This window comes from Strigops habroptila, chromosome 1 (assembly GCF_004027225.2).
Source record: "Strigops habroptila isolate Jane chromosome 1, bStrHab1.2.pri, whole genome shotgun sequence".
NCBI lineage: Eukaryota > Metazoa > Chordata > Aves > Psittaciformes > Psittacidae > Strigops > Strigops habroptila.
Genome location: NC_044277.2, coordinates 20,137,769 through 20,160,629, shown reverse-complemented (window position 1 = coordinate 20,160,629; position 22,861 = coordinate 20,137,769). Strand labels below are relative to the sequence as shown.

The following is a 22,861-nucleotide window of genomic DNA, read 5'->3' as shown; positions in this document are numbered from 1 at the left end:
TTTGGGGGGTGGGGGAGTGGTGTGTATAAAAAACCAAGGAGAGGGCAACAGACCGATTAGAAATTAATCTAGAATAAAACTAGACAGCATGGAAGAACTGCAAAAAGAGATCTTTGTAGAAACTGGAACTGTTCAGAAGTCAGAAGAATCTATTTTTTTCAATGAGCTGCAGCTATAGCTGCTTTGGAGAGCATATAAAATGATTTCTCATTCCCAATGTGACTCAGCAAAAGCAAAAGTTTTAAGCAAAGAATGATATAAGGAGTTAAATCAATACCAGCTAGTCTCTTAAAAACACTGCCAAAAATAGGTAAATATTTCACATATTCTTCAGTGTGGCAAAGGAAGTCTATGGAAATGCTTTCATCAGAGTACCTAATAGTGAGCGTAGGACTCTCCCTGGGAAAGGCAGCGAGATCTTAATTGTGCACAGCAAAATTCTGGGTTCGTTTCACTCATGGCAGTTTTGGCTGCAAGGTCCGGCGTGTGTTCAGCTCACGTTGTTGCAGCCTAAAACCTTTTTTGCAAGGTGTCATGATGGTGTTTAATCTGCTCCCTGTCATTTCAAAACAAGTGCCTGACTGACTGCTGAATACAACACATAGATGTATAAAAGTTTAGAATAATAAAACTATTCTTATATGGTCACTCAGACCAACAAATGCTGTTTTCCTGACTGGAGACATACACTGAAGGAGATTCAAAGCTGTGCTCGATGTATTTAGTGAGGTCTCTAAGAAGAAGCCGTGTCTCTTGCATGGCTTTTGTGACAGTGTTCCAGTGGGAAATGTGAATTTTTGCCTACTCTGAATTATTATATCATACTGAAAGTAATCAGATTTTGAAAACAGTTAAGCAAAATAACTGTATGTGCAGGAGAGATGTTTTCAGTTCTGATTTTCCAGTCAATGTTATTCCTTGCTTATTTATAGGAAACAATGAACAGAATATTAAAGCATTGTCTAGTAATTTTTATTAGGTCTTACAAGTAGCTGACCAATGTTCAGTTCTCAAGTAGTTTATGATGGCTCACAAAACTTCTTATTTATTAAAATTTCCAAGTAAATGTATATGAATTCAGGTACTCATATGTTTGAACATATCTTTAGAATGAGATTTTCTTGGAACTTTTCTCCAGTTCGAATGTGTCTTCTGTTGGCTGAGAACAAGATCAGCAGTCAGAAAAGTCTGAGATCTAGTTTTGACTGTGATATAAATACTTTACATATTACAATGCTTTTTGAAATGTGATGGAGACTTACCTTTGAAAATTTCCTTTTTCTCAGTACATGTGGGTTCATTTTTTTAAAATCTAAATGAAAGCAAAAGAGTGTTTTCTCATCAAGGAAGAATACAAAAGTAAGTCAAAGGCTTTCAAGCTGTTTAGTTCCATTACTGAATTCAGAGCCATCAAAGTGAAATAGCTGCCTTATATTATTCTATATCATATTTAAGTACTTACTTCCTATTGTAGCATAGGGTAGTTGAATAATTTAACTTTCTGAACAAGACTTCAGGTTACAGTCGACCTATTTGCCTTTTCATAATACTGGTGATATATGTAGTGCACTGCAAATAAGTTTCCATCAGTGTAAAGCTGTGTGTTAAAGCACCGAATGTCATGTATTGATAAATGACAATAAAAAAAAGAGCAAATCGGTGATAATTAATAGAAAATAAATTTCAGTTTCTAGATCCGGAAAAATAATATTCATAGAATGTTCCTGAAGAAGATTTTTGTGCAGGTTCTGTAGTTTTCTAACCAGAATATTTTGTTTTATTGTTGTTTCAAAGAAACAGTCATCACAACAGCCTGGAGGATTTTTCAATGGTGTGGTAACCTTTTCAGAAAAGGTGCTAATCCTTCTGACAAGAGATATATAGTGCTTAGTTGAGTTGGCAGCTGGATGGTGTATATCACAGCTGTTGACACACATTTGAAGTTCTCTTAACTTCTAATGTTCCAGGAAAGTCCTGGAGAGGCAGGAGTAGTCATTTGCCATCATGTATCTAGGTGGAGGTACAGGAAGAAAGGCTTTTATTAAAGTATCTTTCAGGTAGTTAATGATGAGAAATGGATTAGACAAAGGCTCATGAAGGTGATTGAGAATTAGCTTGTGATCTAAAAATAACAGTAGATTTTTAATAGTAGTGACTGGCCATAAGTTTTCACAAGTACTGTTCCTCCTACCATGATTTAATAGCACTGGTTTAAAATGTATACCATACATTGTACAACTCTGTTTGTAACAGGTATTTTTAAAATGAAAAAAAGTAGCTAATGGTAAAGGAGGGCTAATTGTGTTGTAATGACCAGTAAAGGGAATGACAGGCTTGAATACTAAGTGGTATGGTGACTGCTGGGCAGGATGCCTCTCTAGCCAGCAAGGTTTCTGGCTGATCAGGTATACAGTTATTTATTTCTGATAGATAGGTTGACAACTTCTGGCATTTGATCCTGGTAGTGAAGTTAGATCCCTTCAGCAGGGATGAAACTAATTAGAAAGGGAGTTTGATAGTGCCAATCAACATAGGCCAGGAATTAAATTAGTTACTTCTATCTATCAGGCTGCTTTCTCTGAAGAAAAAGGTTGCATTTTCAGGAAGGTCCTTATTCTTGTATGTGGCCTAGTAGTTGCCACATACAGGGAACCTATGTAAAGCTTCTTCATGAGAGGTTGGAAGGTTTGAATAGATTTAGGTCTCAGCTGATCTTTACATTACTGTCAGCCATAAATGGTAGCCATATATTCCTATCTTAGCAACAAGGTGAAGGAAAGGCAATGACTGCTTGTGGTAAATGTAACAGAAAAGGCTAGAAAATGTTTGTGTAAGAGGTATAAAAATGCCAAATTGGCACATCTTCCTCTCATTAACATAGTTCATGTTAGAAAAAAAAAGGCTGGATTTTTTAGAAAATCTTTTGCCAGTTCCTCAGATAATGTCTTTTCCTGATAGAAGTACATTTACTTCAGCAAAAAGTCTACAATAAGAGTTTTTACTCATACAGAAATTCCATCTTTTTTATCCCCTCAGCCTTTCCCCCCATGACTTTGTGGCAGCAATGTTTCCAAAACAGATTTGCCCACTACTCTTTGCATCTATATGAGGACACTGTGACATGTAGTCTTATAAATATACACACACATATGTGTCTGACTGTATGTATGTATATAAGCTCCTACATGTAGCTAAAACAATTCTTACTATTCTGTTGTTTATATTACTATAGATACATCCATGCAGATGTTTAATCCTGAAGAATGTATACACTCAGTCTGTTCCAAGGTGTGCGTAAGATTTGTCAACTAGATTCTGTATGTCTCTGTGTGTTACACAGTTCATGAAAGAGTCAATCCTATAAACCATACTCACTGCAATGTTTTGACGTCTTGGAGGATCAAATCTATGCAAAAATCTGTGGCTGTGAATATAGCTTGATCCATATGTAATACACACGGAGTACACACAGTGTATTAACAGTAGAGTATGTGTACATACCATGGGCACAAGTCTTAATCTTGCAATGAGACCCATGTATGACTGCAATATCTGTTGAGTGCCATTTATTCCAATTGGATTTGCATAGAGATAAAAGATTTTGCCTTTAGGGACAGAATTGGTGAGGGGAAATTAACCACATTTTTGTTACAGGTGTGGCAGAAATTTAGGTGTGTAGCGATGTGGGTAATTTGCTATTGGAACAATGTAGTTTGGGATGTGGCATATTTTTGATCAGCTGAAGTATTTAAATGAAAAACATTTATCTTTAAAGAAAGTTTCTACATCTAATCTCTGTTATCTTAATGAAAACATCTATGTCTTTGCAGACTAACTGGGTTCTGGTAGTTCTGTTGTCCTAATTGTCTGTTCCTGGCCGTTTTGGTTTTAGACTTATGAAACTCTGTTCATGTCACATTAGAATGATTCAACTTATAGGCCCTAATAGCAGAATCCATAGAGTTTTTGTTAAACTTACGGAGGTCATGACTTGTGCTGGTACTAACATGACACTTTAATAAGACAGACAGGACATTTTAGCTGCACCATAAGCAAATAGGCATCCCAATGATGCTTATATTACTTGTCATGCTTCACAGGAAGAGTTTCATTTTTGCAAGACTGAATTAGTTTTCTATTTGCAGATACCACTGTAAGGCCAAAGTACTTTAATATCTATAAGGCAAGACTGGGTCCAAATCTTTCAAGCACAGTTTTATGACCCTGTACAGTACCTAAGATGGGATGTCAATTTGCCAGTTACCCCCCTGCACATGCTCTGCTCAGGCAGTGGTGGTTTTCCCTTGCTGAGCAGAGACTGCATTTCCTTTCTAGCTGTGAGAAAAGCGTTCTTCTCACCTACTAACTAGGCAGAGCCCTTTCTACTTTCCTGGGCACCAAGGAGAGCCTGTTTTTCCTTCTCCCTTTACTATGTTGAAGCCTTTCCCTTCCTCATCCCTTCTAGGACGACTGTGGCAACAATAAGGCTGTGTCTTTGCTCTCCTTTTTCCTGTCCTTCCCAACACTAGACAGGATCTTCTGGTTATTGCCTGTAAGGCTGCCCTTCAGGATCATTGATTGTCTGAGAGGGTAGAAAACATTTGCAAAGGGATCCTAGTTTTAAAGATGATAGAACTAAATATAAGAGGAAAGGGCTGATAACACAAAAATAGGTTCACATACATATTTTCATTACTTAAAGCTTGAGTTGATCTGTCTTACCCCAGAGAAGGCCTACCTCCTGGTTTCTTTTATTCACATCTGGGATCTTTGCTCCAGTTTCCTGCAGGCAACTCCTTCAGATCCCTCTCAGGTGAAAAGCTAAGTATGAATCTGGACGTAGCATTTTAAATGCTCATTACCCAGTTAAGATTGATAAAGGCAGGATCTGATGCTCCAGTTTCTTTTTTCACTGTGAATCACTACTCTCTACTTAACTGATCCCTTCTAACCAAGTAGGAAATAATGTTGTATCGAAAAACCCCAAAACATATGATATTCATAATATATTCCAGATACATCCTCTATTAAAATATTGCATATAATAAAATCACGTGCTTCAGTCAATCATTTGTCAATGTCAGGAAAGACGATCTGCCGATAATTCTCTTTTCACCTTTTTTCTGAAACCTCAGGAGTCGTTTATGGCTAGATTTCATCTATGACAAAGAGTCAATGCTTAATGTGGTACAGGAACTCCATTCTGGTATCTGGCTGGTGCATCTTGCTCAAATGTTTGGACTAATACTATTGCCATCCCTAAAGGCATGGGAAGGATATTTATTTTTTTTTTAGTGTCAAGTCAGAGAGGCAGGACTTTGAAGCTCTTTCCCTTCTTAGGCAACACAAAAAATGTTTTGTTTTCTGAGTTTAGGTCTTCGGAGCTCATTGGATTTAGACAAGCGCTGCCACTGGATCTTTGTTTGTCCTGTTCTCTGCCCTTGGCACACATTATAGTTTTGTGGGAACTGATATGTATGTTTTTAAGCCATAATGGCTGCTAGGAGATCAAACCAACTGAATGGTCCATCTAGCCTGAATTTCTATGGTGATTATAAAATCCTACGGAATAGAAGTTTATGGTCAAGTTATATTGCTGTAAAATGATTACAAAGGATTATAAAATTGTAGTACTTGAAAAGCAGTTATGACTACAAAGTAGAGTAAGTATTTGTATTCTATTTTTTATAATGTTGTATTAGCATTTTTCCTTTAAAGCTGTTTTTGATTTAAACTGTGCACCATAAACAGATTTGTAGCATAACATACTTTCTTTAATTTAGTACAGAAAATGTGTGAGCACATTTACAAAGAAATGCAATGAATGGATTTTTTTTCATCAGATGATCATTTTATCATTTAATTAGCATTAACTGTATATTTGTGTTACAAGCAGTACTGACAGAATTCTCTTCTTTCCTTCCTGTCATGATTATTTAGGAAAAGAAGCCCATCAATATCAAGAGAACAGAACAGAAGATACGACCAAAGGGACGAGAGAGACAAATACCCACAGTATGCTACATCAGACAGTGCGATGCCCAGGTCACCATCAGATTATTCAGATAGGCGGTCGCAGCGTGGGCCTCAGTTATATGAAGAACCTGAACTGGGTGATTATAGAGATTCCATCAGAAGGAGTCGCAGGCGTTCCAAGGAGTATCCGCTAGAAGAGGAAGATGCGCAAAACAGGGAAGAATATGAAAGGCAGCGGAGGGAAGAGGAATACCAGGCACGATACCGAAGTGATCCTAATTTGGCTCGTTATCCTGTCAAGCCACAACCATATGAAGAACAAATGCGTATTCATGCTGAAGTGTCCCGAGCACGCCATGAACGGAGACATAGTGATGTCTCACTGGCAAATACTGAGTTGGAAGATTCTCGGATGTCTATGCTGAGGATGGAACGACCATCAAGGCAAAGATCGGTGTCTGAGCGCAGGGCTGCCATGGAAAATCAGCGTTCATACTCTATGGAAAGAACTCGAGAGGCTCAGGGACCAAGTCCCAGTCGCCAGAGGACCACAAATCATAGCCCTCCTACACCTAGGAGGAGTCCAATTCCTCTAGATAGACCAGACATGAGGCGCTCTGATTCATTAAGGAAACAACACCATTTGGATCCCAATTCTGCCGTACGGAAAACAAAACGTGAAAAGATGGAAACCATGTTACGGAATGATTCACTCAGCTCGGACCAGTCTGAATCTGTCAGACCTCCACCACCAAAGCCCCATAAAACAAAAAAGGGAGGTAAAATGCGCCAGGTTTCATTAAGTAGCTCAGAAGAAGAATTGGCATCTACTCCAGAGTATACAAGTTGTGATGATGTAGAGATTGAAAGTGAAAGCGTTAGTGAAAAAGGTAAGATTTCTAAATTTTTGACTTTTAATATGTAGATGTGGTTTAGTTTCCATTCCATTGTATGTTTATTTTACCTATTAGAATTGATTGTAGCGACACATCTACAGCCCTTCACAGATGACTCAAGTTTGTTGTGAGAGGAGTTGTGTTTTGATTCTGTATTTCATTTACTTAAATCTAGATTTAATGGTTTACGTGGAAAAGAACATAACAACTACTAAAAGTATTATATATGCTAAAGGAAAAATATACCTATTGAAAAACCTGTTAGTTAAACCTGCAGAGTATCTAGATCTGGGCTGTCATATAAGGCCATGGTTTTGTGTTCATTAATACCAGATTTTTGTACTCCTGGATCACAATGTGTGCATATTTGATCTGGATCAAGTGTGGGCGCATGACGGCATTTCTGTTGAATTAACTACAGCACATGATATAGAGCTTATGCCACTTTTATGCTGGCTGCTGCTGGTTAAAGAGAATCTGATCTTCAAAAAATCCTGTGTGTATAAAGTTAACGCATTCAAGTTTTTAAATAAATTTAAAGTGACTGATGGATGTTTCTTTTTGCTGTGAGGCTACAGTGCTTCTTGGTTTAGTGCTTTTTAGGATTCGTGGTGTTGGAGTTACTCCATTGTCAGAAAGAAAAGCTAAGGTTAATTGAAATGATTCCCAACCTACCCAATAGTAACGTAGGACTTGACTTAAATATGAAAGCGCTGGAGACCATCAGAATAAACTGAATCGAATTAATGGAATTAGTTTGCTTATCTTCATGTATGTTGTTGGTCTAAAGTACAATAATTATAACCAGTTTTCAGTTATTATTCTTATGCTAGTTTACCTTTACTAATGAATGGTCATCTGCTTTTGTGGAATAGGTTTAGAAAATTTGCTACTATTTTTTGTTAATATTACTATCAAATTGGTTCTGAAGCAAATAATTAATTAGAGTTGGTGAAATAACTCTGAATTTTCATATGTCAATAGCAGCAATCATGGTCTGATGAATAAGGAGTATGATAGTGTAGAATGGAAGGAAATTTCACACAGACGAAAGCAGATAGTTAAGTGCACTTACGTGAGATAAGCATGATGAAACCTTGACCCCCTTAGTCTTGATGAGTAATAAAACTATCAGCTTCAGAGTGTTCATGATTTTCTTCTTAGTAGCAACCTTCAGGAGAGTAAACCCTGAAGTAATTCCCCCAATCAATATATGGGAAGTAGTAGCAAAGTGTTTATTTAATGAAATTCAGCATAGGAAACATAATCTACAAACATATTTTTTGTACCCATAACATACAAAACATACACATTTAGAATCATCGAACCGTTTAAACTGGAAAAGACCTTTCAGATAGTTGAGTCCAACCATTAACCCAGCACTGCCAAGTCCACGACTAAACTACATCTTTAAGTACCACATCTACACGTCTTTTAAATACCTCCAGGGCTGCTGACTCAACCACTTCCGTGGGCAGCCTATTCCAATGCTTGACAATCCTTCTGGTGGAGAAATTTTTCCCCATATCCAATCTAAATCTCCTCTGGCCCAACTTAAGGCCATTTCCTCTTTTCCTATCACTTTTTACTTGGGAGAAGAGACTGGCACCCATCTCGCTACAGCCTCCTTCGGTGTAGTTTAGAAATTGATAAGGTCTCACCTGAGTCTCCTTTTCTCCAGGCTAAAAAGCCCCTGTCCCCTCAGCTGTTCCTCATGACACTTATGCTCTAGACTCTTCACCAGCTTCATTGGCCTTCTTTGGATACTCTCCAACACCTCAATGTCTTTCTTGTAGTGAGCGGCCAGAACTGAACACAGTATTTGAGGTGCAGCCACACCAGTGCCCAGTACAGGGAGACAATCACCACCCTGGCCCTGCTGGCCACACTATTGCTGATACAGGCCAGGATGCCATTGGCCTTCTCGGCTGCGTGGGCACAAGCTGCTCATGTTCAGCAGCCATCAATCAGCACCCCCACGTCCTTTTCCGCTAAGCAGATTTCCAGCCACTCTTCCCCAAGCCTGTAGCATTGCATGGGGTTGTTGTGGCCCAAGTGCAGGACCTGACACTGAGCCATGTTGAACCTCATAAAAATGGCCTCAGCCTATTGATCCAGCCTGTTCAGACCCCTCTGCAGAACCTTTCTACCCTCCAGCAGATCAACACTCCTGCCCAACTATGGTGTTGTCCACAAATTTACCGAGGGTGCACTCAGACCCCTTGCCCAGATCACTGATAAAGATATTAAACAGAACTGGCCCCAATACTGAGCCCTGGGGAACACCACTTGTGACCAGCCACCACCTGGATTTAACTCCATTCACCACCACTCTTTGGGCTCAGCCATTCAGCCAGTTTTTACCCAGAGAAGAGTATGCCCATCCAAGCCATCAGCAGCCAGTTTCCCCAGGAAAAATGCTGTGGTAAAGTGTGTCAAAGGCTTTACTAAAGTTTAGGTAGACAACATCCGCATCCTTTCCACTAAGCAGGTCACCTTGTCATAGAGGGAGATCAGGTTAGTCAAGCAGGACCTGCCTTTCATAAACCCATGCTGAATAGGTCTGATCACCTGGTTGTCCTGTATGTGTGATGGCACTCAAGATGATCTGCTCCATAATCTTCCCCAGCACTGAGGTCAGACTGAAAAGCCAGATCCTCCTTCTGGCCCTTCTTGTAGGTGGGCATCACATTTGCTAACTTCCAGTTAGCTGGAACCTCCCTGGTTAGCCAGGACTTCCGGAGTGGATCTCATCTGGCCCCATAGATTTGTGTGTGTCTTAAGTGGTGTAGCAGGGCACTGGGCATTCTCTCTTGGATTATGGAGGCTTCATCTTGCTCACTGTCTCTTCCAGTTTAGGAGGCTGGTACCCAGAGAACAACTGGTCTTACTATTAAAGACTGAGTCAAAGCAGGCATTATGTACCTCAGCCTTTTCCTCAGCCTTTGTCATTATGTTTCCCGCCCCTACATCCAAGAAAGGATGGATATTCTTCTTATCCCTTCTTTTATTGCTAATGTATTTCTGGAAACATTTTTATTGTCTTTTATGGCAGTAGATAGATTAAGTTCTAGCTTTCTGCCCTTCAAAAACTCCCTAGACCTGAGAATTTCCCAGCTATCCTTTTAAGCCACATACAGAGTCTTTTTGGCCAAAGATATAATGCTAAATATAAAACATTTGGCCTTGGAGTGATGAAAGGTGGCAACATTAGAGTGAGAATTTGGATGCAGTAATAACAAGTTCTCCAGAAAAGGAGAATAATTTGTTTTCCATCTCTTTCTTTATGGAATACCCATATCTTTTCACAGATTCTGCAAATAAATATTAACAACTGCTCAGCTGTGAGGAGCAGCCGGGGCCTGAGCTGCAGGAGCAGCTGTTTGCCGAATTGCATCTGAGATTTTGCAAAGCCTTACGATTGGTTTTAGGAAACTAGTCTGAAAACTGAATTATTTGAAAATGTAGGAAAACAGTCACATGCTCTTAAAAGAGCTGAAAGTTTGCCTTTTTAAGCTGATTTCCAAACCAAAAAGGATTGATAGATACATATGATTTGAAACGTACATATGCATACAAAATGAAGATATCTATTTCGTTTTGCAAGTCCAACAGAGACATGGACCAGCTGCTGGATTAAGAGCTCTGGGAAGGGCATCCAAGTATTACTGATTGCCTGTGACTTTCAGTATTTGGGTCTGATCTTATTTCAGTAGCTGTCTTCTTTAAGGTAATTTTTTCCTTGATTTTTAAAAATGCAACCTGATTGATTGTTTTCAGGGAGGGGACAAGGCACAATTATTTTTCTGCATGTTTTTGGTAATGGCCAGAGAAACCATTGCCTTGGAATGCTCCTGCCTCCTCTCTGTGGGGGACAAAAGAAATTCTAAGCAGAGAAATTTGATGAACACCGAGACGACATTCAGGTACACAAGCACAGTGAAGGCTTTGTAGATCGAGATTCAACTGCAGAAGAGAAGAGCTAGATTCTTAAGATACTACACAGTAATGCAACTATATTTGGACTGGGAAATTTGGGTCATAAACTAGGCTGAGGACTGGCATACTGGAATCAGGAGGCTTTGGAAGGGTGAGCAGACAAGAGGAGGAAGTTTAGGAAGAAGAGGGGAGAGCAAAGCTGGTACATCAAGTATGCTAAACCTGTGACCAGTAGTTTGGGAAAAACAAAGTGAAGCAAACAGATAACAAAGATAACTGGGAATGTGAGAAGTACAGCTTCCTGAGCTCTAGGTTAGAGAATTCTGAGATTGGCTGAGCAGTTTGGGAGGGTCAGTGCGTGGCTGGGAAAAGAGTCTTCAGGGACAAGGACAGGAGGGCTGAGCTGAGCTGAGCTTGGGAGCTTAGACAAAGAGGGACTGGGACTCCCTGAGCAAGGAGCATGGGCCTGGCAGCATCGACCTAAAGTGCTGAGAGGGGGTTTGGTGAGGTGAGAAGTCCAGGAAAAAGACGAGGAGCCAATGGTGTGACAGACCAGTTCATTCTTTAAAAGATTAGGAGACAACGCATGACAACAGTGTTAAATGGACATAATTGAGATTCTAAATGTGTTTACTTGAAACTTAGATTGTGCCAGAATTAGGCATATTTTGCAGCATAAACATTATGCAAGGCTTCGTATACATTAAAACTGTCATTAGTGACATAACTGAATACTAATTTACAAGTTGGCCTCTGCCTTTTTCTGTGCATAGGATGAACAATTCTTACTTATTGTGCTATTCAGAATTTTCTGAAGCTCCCAAGATGTTTTCCAAGTTATCTAAGGAACCTTTCTTTACTCTTGCTGTGAATACAAGGCTTCTGAAACTGCAAATACAGTGTCTCATTTTGCAATACTTGTTGTGAGTCCTGGTGATCAGGGTAGCAGACAGTCAAAAGCTGTATCTGCATGGCAGGATTCCCTGTCTGTGTTAGAAAATACACTTTGCAGAAATAAAAAAAAGAAGGTGACAGATATGTTTTGGACCAAATATTAGGTACGTTTCTATTTTACCTAATACTGAAAGAAGAAAATTGCTTAAAATATTAGAGAAAAACAATTCTTGAAATGCCAGTGCTTTTATGAAAATTTTTAAATGACAGTAAAATGGATCCTCAATCAGTAAAAATAAGGATCATGATGACTTATCTTTAAACATTCTAGATTGTTCAATTCACCAGTTCTTTCTCAAAATCATCTCAGTTTACTTGGTTCAATTTCAAGGCTCTAGAAACGTGGTTTGTAAAGTAAGAGTGGTTGTGGTGTTAATAGCAGTAAAGTGAACACTGAACCACGTTACCCACAAAGCTATGTTTCCTGTGGTGTGCAAGTTAGGCGAAGCTGTTTCCATTGCTTTCCCAATTTAAATGTCTTCTATTGTGCAGGAATATTAAAGTATTTTTTATTTGCATGTTCGGTTAGATGTTTGTCAGTGCAATTGTAAGGAATAGGCTTTAAGGCAGGTTTGAATGGTCCCCCATAATTTGTCACCCAGCATGAAGGACATGTGAATCAAAGTGCTACAGGTTTGTGGCGTGTGTCCACAGGCTTTCCAGGTAGAGTTAGAAAATCAAACAGCACCACTGCCTAAGTATTACTTGTGGCAACGCTGTCACACCTGCAGTCTGCCAAAGTGCCAGTCTGAAGAGACTTGACACAGCCATGCTCAGGAAAGCCAGTGGTCCCTGGGGCTGTCATACCCCTACTCAGAACACAGGCAAAGAAGAGGAGACTTGTGGTGGAGCTGGGGTTCCTTCTGCTCCTTCCCCAAACAGTTAGAGCTTCTGGATGTCCCACAATTCTTTATAAATCTCTCAAACTCCATGGTTCCAGCAAAGGAAAAATCTCTGTATGGAAAAAGAGATTTCATTCAAGGAAATCTAGGTATGTGATAGTTCTAAATACTGCTCTAATTTGCTCGAAATGTAAAGTAGGACATAGTAGATTTTCCAATGGTGGTAAACAATTCAGGCATACGTGCATAACATGCTCCTAGCCACCTTCCAGAGCACCCTGTGAGAGGTATCTGCACAGACGGTGGCTGACATCTCGTGTGGGTGGAATCTGTGGTGGGAAAGGCAATTTTGTCTGTGTTTTGTCAGAGGTGCAGTTCTTAAGTTTACTGTTCACTTTCACTGTTCTTTTATAAAAACATGATAGCTAGATGAGGTGCAGCTTCACCAGTGCTGAGTACGGAGGGACAATCACTCCCCTGGTCATGCTGGCCGCACTATTTGTGATACAATCTGGGAGGCTGTTGGCCTTCTTGGTCACCTGGACATACTCCTGCTCATATTCAGCCAGCTGTCGACCAACACCCCCAAAATAACATGTGGATAGATGATTTTATAAACTCCAGTGATATTTTGCACTTCAACATCCCTGTGTTGTTGATTGAAAGCTGCAGAGTGCAGGCTGTGTAAGCAGAAATGTGTTTCTGCAGGACAGGGGTAAATACATTGTTCTTTGTCAAGGGCATTGAAAACATGGATATATAACCTTGCCTTGTCTGTGTCATGGTGATTTACAAATATATGAGTAACTGCACTTTTTCATTATAGAAGTTAAAAAGGTGCTCATGTCTGGAACACCTTGCAGGACCTACTTGTTTATTGCAATATGAAACCAATCTGGTAGAGATACAGTTTAGTTTTTTGACAGAGAATGAAGTCTATTTGAAAACAATATACTTGTCACAAGTTAAAAATGTATGGTAGCTCATGGTGTGAGGAGCAGAAAGCACACTTTCTGAGTGCTACTGCAAGAACAGCGCGTGTCCCACATGAGCAGAGATGCCAAGCAACTGGGATACTATCACAGTGCTCTCACTTTTAAATTCTAAGAGATAAGGGACCTGATTTCAATCCCACTTGTTCCAGTTTCATACATCTTCAACAACTTTGGCTTCAAAGTTACACTGAGCTAAATTAGATCAGAATGAGGTCATTGTTTCTAAAATTTGCTTCATTCAGATTAGAGTGTTCCTGAAAGTCTAACTTCTCTGCAACAAATTATACTAGAAGGCAGAATTTCAGGACTGAGCTTCAGCACTTAACTTGAACACATGAGGCTTTGAAAATCCATACAGTTTCAGTATGGAGATACCTTAGAATTCAAAGTACAAGATTTTGAATGGTCATAAGAATAACTGATTATTTAAAATACTGAAATGTTTGATGTGTTTTATTAGAAGCCAGATTTTTTATTTTCACTTAATATTGCAGTGTGAGAAATTGTTTTCCATTTATAAAGAAATAATTTTTTCTGTAGAGGCCAGTACATCTTATGTAAGGCAAATGTGGTTTTAATGTATAATAGAAATTCAGAAACCTCTTTCTCTTTTCCTTTTTTCTTTTTTTTTTTGTTCCACTTTCTCCTATGAACTGCCTCTATTTCAAGTGCCAAGATAGAGAGATAAAATATATTACACTTTTCTCATTATATGCTTAAAATTAAAAATATCACTGCTTTTAAAGTACATCTTACAACATCAAATGAGAACTATCTACTTTAAGTATTAGTATTGACTATGTTAGAGTTTTTCTACAAAAATATTTTTCATAGATGCATAGATGATAACAGAACCAGAACGTTTAAATTTGCAGAGATTCCTAATAGTAAAGAATGCTTTTTTTTATTTTTGACAAACCTTCTCCTAGTTAGACACGTCTCTGCTCCTTAGAAGATAAAGAGATGTGATCTTCTGCAGCATTTAGAGGAATCTGCTGTATAATGTTTAAATTTCAGTCACTTAAACTTGGCATAAGCCAATAATATCCCTTACAGAAAAAGCCCTGCCTTTTCCCAGTTCTTGGCTGTGTAACGCATCCTTACATCACTCCTTTCTCTCTGCTGGCAGAAATATTCAGGCAGGTACACACTGCATCAAGCCAGGAAACTTTTGTGGGGTAACACTAATTAGGCAAAATGATGGTAAATATTAACATTTGAAGCTTCTTGATAAAATGATATTGAATGTCTTCTGAGATATTATAATGCATGCTGAAAATATTGTGTATAAGTCATTATGCCTTATCAGGATCTGGGGATAGGTAGAGGTTTACTGAAGTAAGGAAGAAGAAATATTTTCATATTATAGAGAAGTGAGAATATTTTGTTATACGTAAATGAACATGAATAATTTCATAGGCCTCTGATTCCAACAAAAAAGACTAATACTCAATTTTATTGAGTAAAACCTTGACTAAATTACAATCTGGACCTTTTATATGCAAATGTACACAAACCATTAAACCTGTAATTCTTTAATCATGTTTCCTTTTACTCTGGGACTTTGCTGGAGCTACAGCTAGAGCGAAAGTGTTGTGTGGCACCAGATTAATTCTCTCATGATATAACCAATGGAAGAACTATGAATTATTATTAAAGTTTTTTAGTGCATCAGTTGTAGTTATTTATGGTTCCATATGAGCTTAAGATGCTTATTAGTATTATCGATAATAATTCAATATTTTTAATGTAGGGAAAATATTTATCATTAGAACTTATCTTCAGTTTGACTCTATATTTGTAACCATTAAATATGTATTGCCTTAGAAATCATTGAAATTTTCTATTCTGAAGGTAAAGATGTTTCCGTTTCTTTTTCAATTGAAACCGTAAGCCATTGAATTGTCTGGGTGACCAATATTGAAAGTATCATAAAAAGCATTATCACTTTCTCTGAGCACTTTTTTATCTTTTTCAAATTTAAATAGAAAACAGTAACTTGTATTATAGTTTAAAAATAGTTTCCCATTATCCTTTCGTATTCTGGCAGCTGGAGTATTTGCTGAATATACTCAATAAATATTCAGTAGCTTTTTACTGTAGATAGCAATGAAAGGAATTACTGTCCAAACATGCCTGGAAAGGGATTCATCCTAAGAAATGCAAGGCTTCCTATGGAGGTAGTTCTTATCTTGTCCAACCTGGTCCACTTATTTCTAATCAAAATTTCAGTTTAACTAAGTTAGGAATTCAGGACTTGTGGTCTGATCTTGTATCAGAAATAAGTGCTATTAATTAATACAATTCCCCAATTAACTATCAGAAACTAAAAGGGCCATTGTTAAATAACTTTACTTAATTAATTTTAATATTATTTTTTTTGATGCATTCTATCAATAATATGCTATGCTTTTTTTTTTTTCATTTTCTTTTTCTGCTGTTATTTTTATGTGTATTTCATTAAGGATAGGATCATCAGAAGGGAAGAAGTAGAGAAACATAACTGGAGGGGAAATAAGGAGAAGCTGTTTGAGATTAAATTGAATATTGTCAAAAGTGAGAGCTGGAAGCATATGTCTGCCAGAGGAAAGCATATCCTTCCCATCTTTTCCCAGTTCTCTCCCCATCCAACCCTCATCCATTGCAATTCACAATCTATCAATATTTAGAAATGTTTGGCATGAATAATCTAGGTAAAGTGGCAGCAACTTCTGTGTCCTTCAATGGGTATGACTGTAATTTCAACTGCAGTTGTTCAGGGGCTGCTATATAACATCGGAGCTTGTCTTGTGATGAAGGCAGTAGTGCCAGTGTGAAGGGTAAGCCAGGCACCTTGGTGCAGAAAATGTCACAGCTACAGTCCCACAGAAATCTGTCCCCACTTCTCAATCTGAGCCCTGAGGATGTGGCCAAGTTTTTCAAAAGGATGAAACACTTCATCTCACCATTCCACTAGTGAAAATCGACCTGCTGAATGATGAGTGCCTTTGAAAATCAGGCCACCTGCCTAGGAATCTGTTTATCGATTTATGAACCAAATTTTACCTTGTTTGTAGAAATTCTAGCTAACTTTTTCCAACAGTTATATATTTCTGAAATCGTGTTTTAAAGTGTTTTGAAGTTTTGGGTGTCTTTCATTAATTTCAAAGGATCATTAATGCGTTTCTCCAGTGATGGTCCACCGTTTTGATATTACATCTCAATTTTAGGGGCAAGATAGAAAAAAATGTTTTCTGATAATAGAGAAAATATTAAATAAATCTGGTTGAAGAGAATTGGGTTATTGCAGTCTATCAAATCGGTGCTCAGGGGTTCTGTTGTAAAATTGCATTGAGAAATTGATTTTGCCTTGGGATACAAAGTATCTATACGTCTCCTAAGAGTGAAATTTTGTACTAACATATATGCTAACATTTTCACCTTTTCTGTTGAACTAATCCTCATTGTCATGGAAAGGTTAAAGACTATTGCATGGACAAAACAAGAACGTTTAGCCCAGCATTCTTTTTTTCTTGGCCATAAATCATACTTATTAGTTATGAAGTTCTCTATATGGCTTTGAAATGTGAAAGCATTTTAAAAATATAATTTACGATTTATTTCTGAAAATATTTCCTATAAAATGCGTCATGTTCCACTGTTAAAATAGTTATATCTTAGAATATACAGATGTGTTGAGAACAAAGCAAGTCTGCAGTCTTTTGGTCCTAACTACTAGATGATTATGGTTGGGCATTTTTACATGTTAAAAGAACCATTAAGAAGAAATGAGAGAGAAAAAAATAGAGATCACATAAAAATTGACTGAGTTCCTCATGGCAAGATTGCCATTACTTACACAGCAGCCTGCTCCAGCTTTGTGTAACCCATCAAAATCTTTATGTTATTCAGTGGTGCTTTTTCTCTTTACTGAATTTTTAATTTTTCTCGTACATGGGTTGGTTTTTTTTTCTTCCCTCTCTTTGAAGCTGTGTCATTTAGGTAATGATTTCATTGATCATGCTGCAGCACTTACAAGTTTTCAGACTTGAAGAGACTTTTAAAATGGTTTATTTCAGTTAATATTTAACTTGACAAATTGTCACCTACTGTGGGAAGTCACACACATCTGATTTCTCCATTTCACGTCGTTGATTAAATAACTTGTTGTAAAGGAGAGTCCGAGTAGCATTTATGAGCACGGAGATGTAGATTGTGAAAGAGGGGTGTATGGTAATGCCGGTTCTGGTTTAGGTCTCTTTCAATAGAAAAGTGAACTTCTTAATAGCCTGTATTCATACAGCAATATTCTCTATCTTCTCTATGTTAAGCGATTCTTTTGAGATGTGTGAAGACAGATGAACTCAATGAATACATACATAAAAAAATACCTGTGACACACACTGATGTTTAGACCAGATTGAAGATAGCGATTTTTATGGAAATGTACTCAAATCAGTGGTATTCTAGAGAAACATTCTTTGAGAAACAGTTCCAGTGTTTATACTTTCAGCCTTTCTGAACATTTACATTATGAATATCTTTTAGGGCCATAGTTATATAATCTGTTTACTTGGAAAATGGAAATATAGGGACATTACTTACATAATCTAAATAAGAATCAAATAAAAGTTTTCATCACAAATCTTCATGAGTGTTTACTGTTATGCATATTTATAGGCCATTTTTATATGCACCTGTAATAACAAGGAAAGGCTTGGCTTGTGGTGCTCTGTGCAGGATATCTAGATACTACATGATACCTTATCTAAGTAACTGCATGCAGTATATTTCATCAGATTTTATGATTTTTAAGAATTTTAACATTTCTTTTGCGTATTATAGTTTGCATTTAAAATTTTTTCTAAGCTCAGTTCTGAAAATCTGTTCATAGTGAGAATTTCTAAAAGCTAAGTTCCTTTGAAAATCTTCCTTTTCTGTTCTCATCCTGCAATTTTAATACACTTTAAAAAAAGAAGAATATTATAAAAAGCAATTTCTTGAGCTTGCATATTGATGAGTTAAAGGAATTGAATTTGTTCTTCAAAGATTTTGGCTGATGAAGGCCACTAGAATTAGGATTGAACTTCAGACGAATTATCTGAGAACAATTTAAAAGGCTGTTATTTTCTCTTATAGTGTTGAAAATATATTTATGAGGCTGAAAGTTCTTTGTTTTCAGACATATATAATCCATTGTCTCACATCAATCACTGTGATCCTTTACAAAAGCCAAGGCTGGTTATTTGAAATCTTCATGGATGTAATAACTAAGGCTAGCCACAGCAGGTTTTCTGCTCTTTTTGTGTGTGTGTGCATGCAGTACTTCAAGAAAAGAGAAATCCATTCAAAACCAAGAATTACATTCTAAAAGTATAAAATTATCATGGAAAAGAAGACCAATAGAGTGGCTGAACCAATTTAAAGTCTTTCTTCAGAGCTAAGAAGACACCAAGTATTCGTGTCTTGCTCTAAGCAGTGAGCGGAGAGCAAAAGTTTTCAACTTGAACTGTGGTTCAGTAAGGTGAGCTGTGGCAAGCCAGCAGCTCATTGTCATCTGAAATGAAAGCCCCATTCCTCATCCTCTCTCATGCTTGCTGATATGGACGAAATCCAGTATTTAGCTGACTTTTAGAGAGCCAGTTTAGGTCCTACACTGGTACAAAACTAAACCATTACAACAAATCAACACTTCTTTTACCTTAGCAAGCTGTAGAATTACTGTGGCATTTTGCACTGTTATCAGAACTGTTAGAAAGAGCAGTCACACTGCTGTGAGCAGCCTGGAGAAGAGGAATGAGACAGCCATGTCCAGTGACAATGAGCTGTTAGGTAACTACAGGACCACATTTTCAATAAGCAGTAAATAATAGTGTAACTTTCAAGCAACACTGGCAACATCATAGGCAAAAATGCATATTTCAAAGGTGATGCATGTGACAGCTTCAGAGGTGATAGAGCAGGAGAGAGCCTCTTGGAATTCTGATTTCCCTAAAATTGAAACCATATATCTTATCTAAAGAGAGGGCTGCACTGCAGTCCAGAGTGTGACTGCAGCTCATCTTGGTACATGAAAACTGGTCTTGAGGATGATAGTTAATGTACGGGTAGCGCTGGAGCAGCAGAGAGTGCTAACTGCTGAGGCCTTGGGTAAATATTCCCGTGATGAATCAGTGCTGAGCTGCCATGCCTATGTCCTCATTACTACAGAGGCTGACTACTGGTGTACAGATACCCTGTGAGATAAGTAGCTTTTCAGCCCTGGCCTCTGAAAGAAGATGACTTCTCTAAGCTGTAAGCTCGAACAAAGAAGAATCTGTCATGTCACCTTTGTAAGATGAAAAAAAGCATCTATGAAAATGGCAACACTTTGTGTTACTCCTATAGGTTAAGTTCACAAAGATATGTGGTTATGGCAAACTTTGTGCCAGAAAAATGTATCATATGGTCAGTGCTATTACCTTTTTTACTAGTAGTTTTCTGTAAGAAAGGAAAAACGCAGTAAATGTAGATATGCAAGAAGGCATCTTGACATAATTCTCGTTCAGCATTCTTCTGAGCCTGATTTTCTGTTGCTCCACTCCCTCTTTGTCTGTACAAAGTGACTGAAAAGTGGGTATACAACATTACCATTCTGATTTGCTAGCATTAACATTAACACCTTCCTTGTATTCACTTCCCAGTAGATCAGATGACTAGACAACATGCATTGCAGGGGAAGATAAAAGCTTTAGTTTTCAAAAGTGCTAAAATATTAGTGTGCCTATGAAATTCAATGAGAGCACAGAATGCTTAGTCAACAGCTTTGTTCTTTTTAAACATCCGGAAAGACCCTACCTCTTTGAGCCATTTACATTTGTGTAGAGTGAGTGTGAAATCCCATCACCCTGTGACGGCAATGACCTTCAGTGACTGCAGAGATAACGCATCACTGAGCGTTTTACAGAGCTGGATGAAGCTGAAGTTGGCTTTTTATTGACAACGGTAAAACGTGCTGTAAGGAGTACTATGAAAGTACATTGTAATTATATAATTTAGTTGCTAATTATAGGTGACAGTTGTGGGCCACCTGGACTCTTTATAAAAATCAGGTTGAAGCACTGCCTGACATTAAGACTTCCTCAGACTTCCTACCTGGAGATTGCTTTATCTGTAGTTTCTGTAGTCTCAGAGAGACTTGGCTGTTCATGCCGTAGTTTTATTTGCTGGATTTGTGCTGCAGGCTGATTAAAAAAAAAAACAAAAACCCAACCATAGCAATTCAGAAAAAGTGATTCAACCATTTTGAAGAGTGAGTCCAGAGGAAAACGTCTTGTTTTGTCCATGTTAAAACACAAAGACACTAATTTGAATTGGTGCATCACCTTTATTCTGGGGGTGTGCATTTCATGTCACTGTGAAAACTGGCACAGAGTTGGCTGCATTATAAGCCTCTGAACAAAATGCACAGTTCACATAGACTTAAGAGGGAATTGTTAGCATTCAGTTGCTAGTATTCTAAGGCTCTACTGAAATTGTTGAAGCTCCTGGGTATAACCACAATATATAGCGACCTTTCTGAAGGAATTATTAACTAGTTTGCTCCTGGGTACTCACAAACACAAGAGGTTTTTTCCCTGTAACTGCTCTGGATCAAGACAGTACAGGAGTACAAAAGAAAGACTATGTATTTTGTGTTCTTGATGTATATTCCACATCCTGCTGATCCGAGGAAAGAAAAACAGACTGTGGGCTAAAGGTAGTTTCAGGAGGAAAACCACTATACTGGGACAAGACTTCTGTAGCAGAAAGAGAAGACGGAGAAACAGTCCCTGGGAATAGATGGGTTGGAACTAGATGATATTTAAAAGTCCCTTCCAATCCAAACCATTCTATGATTCTATGTTTAAATTAGATTAGACTTTAGCTTTGTGTCTTTCTCTTTCCCCTAATTGTTTTCTTCCCAAGAACTGCAAAATAAATGTTTTGTTTACCTAGATATTGAACTCCATGAATGTCACTATAGTTAATGCAGCTGAACTGAACAGCTGGTCCAGGGTTTCTACATTAAGTATACTATCTTGCAAGGCTCAGTTTCCTTAGCGGTCTTGAACAAGTGTTTCTTTTGCCTGATTCCAGCCCCCGCTTTTTTTTTTTTTTTTTTGTGTGTGTGTGTTAGGAATTGTTACAATATTCAAAATGTCTCTTGCTCAGGGGGAACCCAAGGTTTAGGAAGGAAGAAATGTGCAGAGAAAAATGAGATTCATTCACCCATAATACTTCAACAGAAGTTAAACACTTTTCCCTCTGTCTGCACAGTTGGTAGATCCTTTCTGAAAAGTTGAAATATGCTCCAAACAAGAAGTTTTAAACCATTACAACAAACAATGAAAGAGATTTGAGTAAGAGCTCTATATTAAATTCTTGTTGTATTAAAGGAAAGTAGCATCTTTTTCAGCCAAAGCTATCTGTTCATATTTTGTTCCTTATGGAACAGATCATGATAGACCCATGCTTAAACTGAGCTACTCCTTATATTGGATGGGGAGAATTATAATATGTTAAATATTGTTCAGATAATACTTTCTGCAATTTTCTTAGGCTCATTATCATAATTTATTTCGACTTGTAAAAATATTGTTCCTTGAGTAAATTCCTACAGTCAAGGCCTCTGGTACAGATGCACTAATCAGCATTATTAAGTGATTTCTATGGCAAAAACAAGCCACAGAAACTCTATCCTGTTCACTATGGCATGGTCCTTTTCAGGTTATATCAATGGGATCAGCAAGCTCACAAAGCAGAAGTTCGGATACTGCATTCTGTGAAATAAATTTCAATTTATTTTTAAGTTTGTTAATATTTTTCATCATTCTTCTTTTTGTTGCTGTGTACAGTTTTCTAAGTATTTGTTGTTCTCTAGATATTTCTAGATGGATATTTTTTCTCCAGTTTCCTTTTGAAAACTCTGCTGTTGCAAGATTGGAAGTTATTAAAGATTTATCCTTGTATGAGAACAGCTAGTACAGTTGGCAAATCTTTTCTAATCATATTTGTCAAGAGGGGTTGTAAATAATTTTGAAATGGGTTGTCTAATAGTGAATGACGTAAGAGAATTCAACTCAATTGTACAAGGTAAATTGATGGATTTGCATTTTCCCATTCATTTTAGGCTTTGGATCTGCATTCATTTGTAGATCTTTACTATAGTGTTTGTATCTTAGTATACGTGTGTATATATATATATAGTTATATATAGAACAGCTCCCCAAAGGTCTCCTGTTCTTGATGGGCAGGGCAG

General features: G+C 37.7%; 1 protein-coding gene across 18 annotated transcripts in view; it reads left to right on the top strand.

The window, feature by feature from the left end:
- Window positions 1–22,861, top strand: part of RIMS2 (regulating synaptic membrane exocytosis 2) — a 451,752-nt gene that overhangs the window by 186,260 nt on the left and 242,631 nt on the right. For all 18 annotated transcript variants that reach the window (XM_030495413.1, XM_030495423.1, XM_030495280.1 and 15 more), the window contains one exon: window positions 5,941–6,866. In XM_030495413.1, the coding sequence (XP_030351273.1) occupies window positions 5,941–6,866 (926 nt within the window). The remainder of the gene's footprint in view (window positions 1–5,940; window positions 6,867–22,861) is intronic.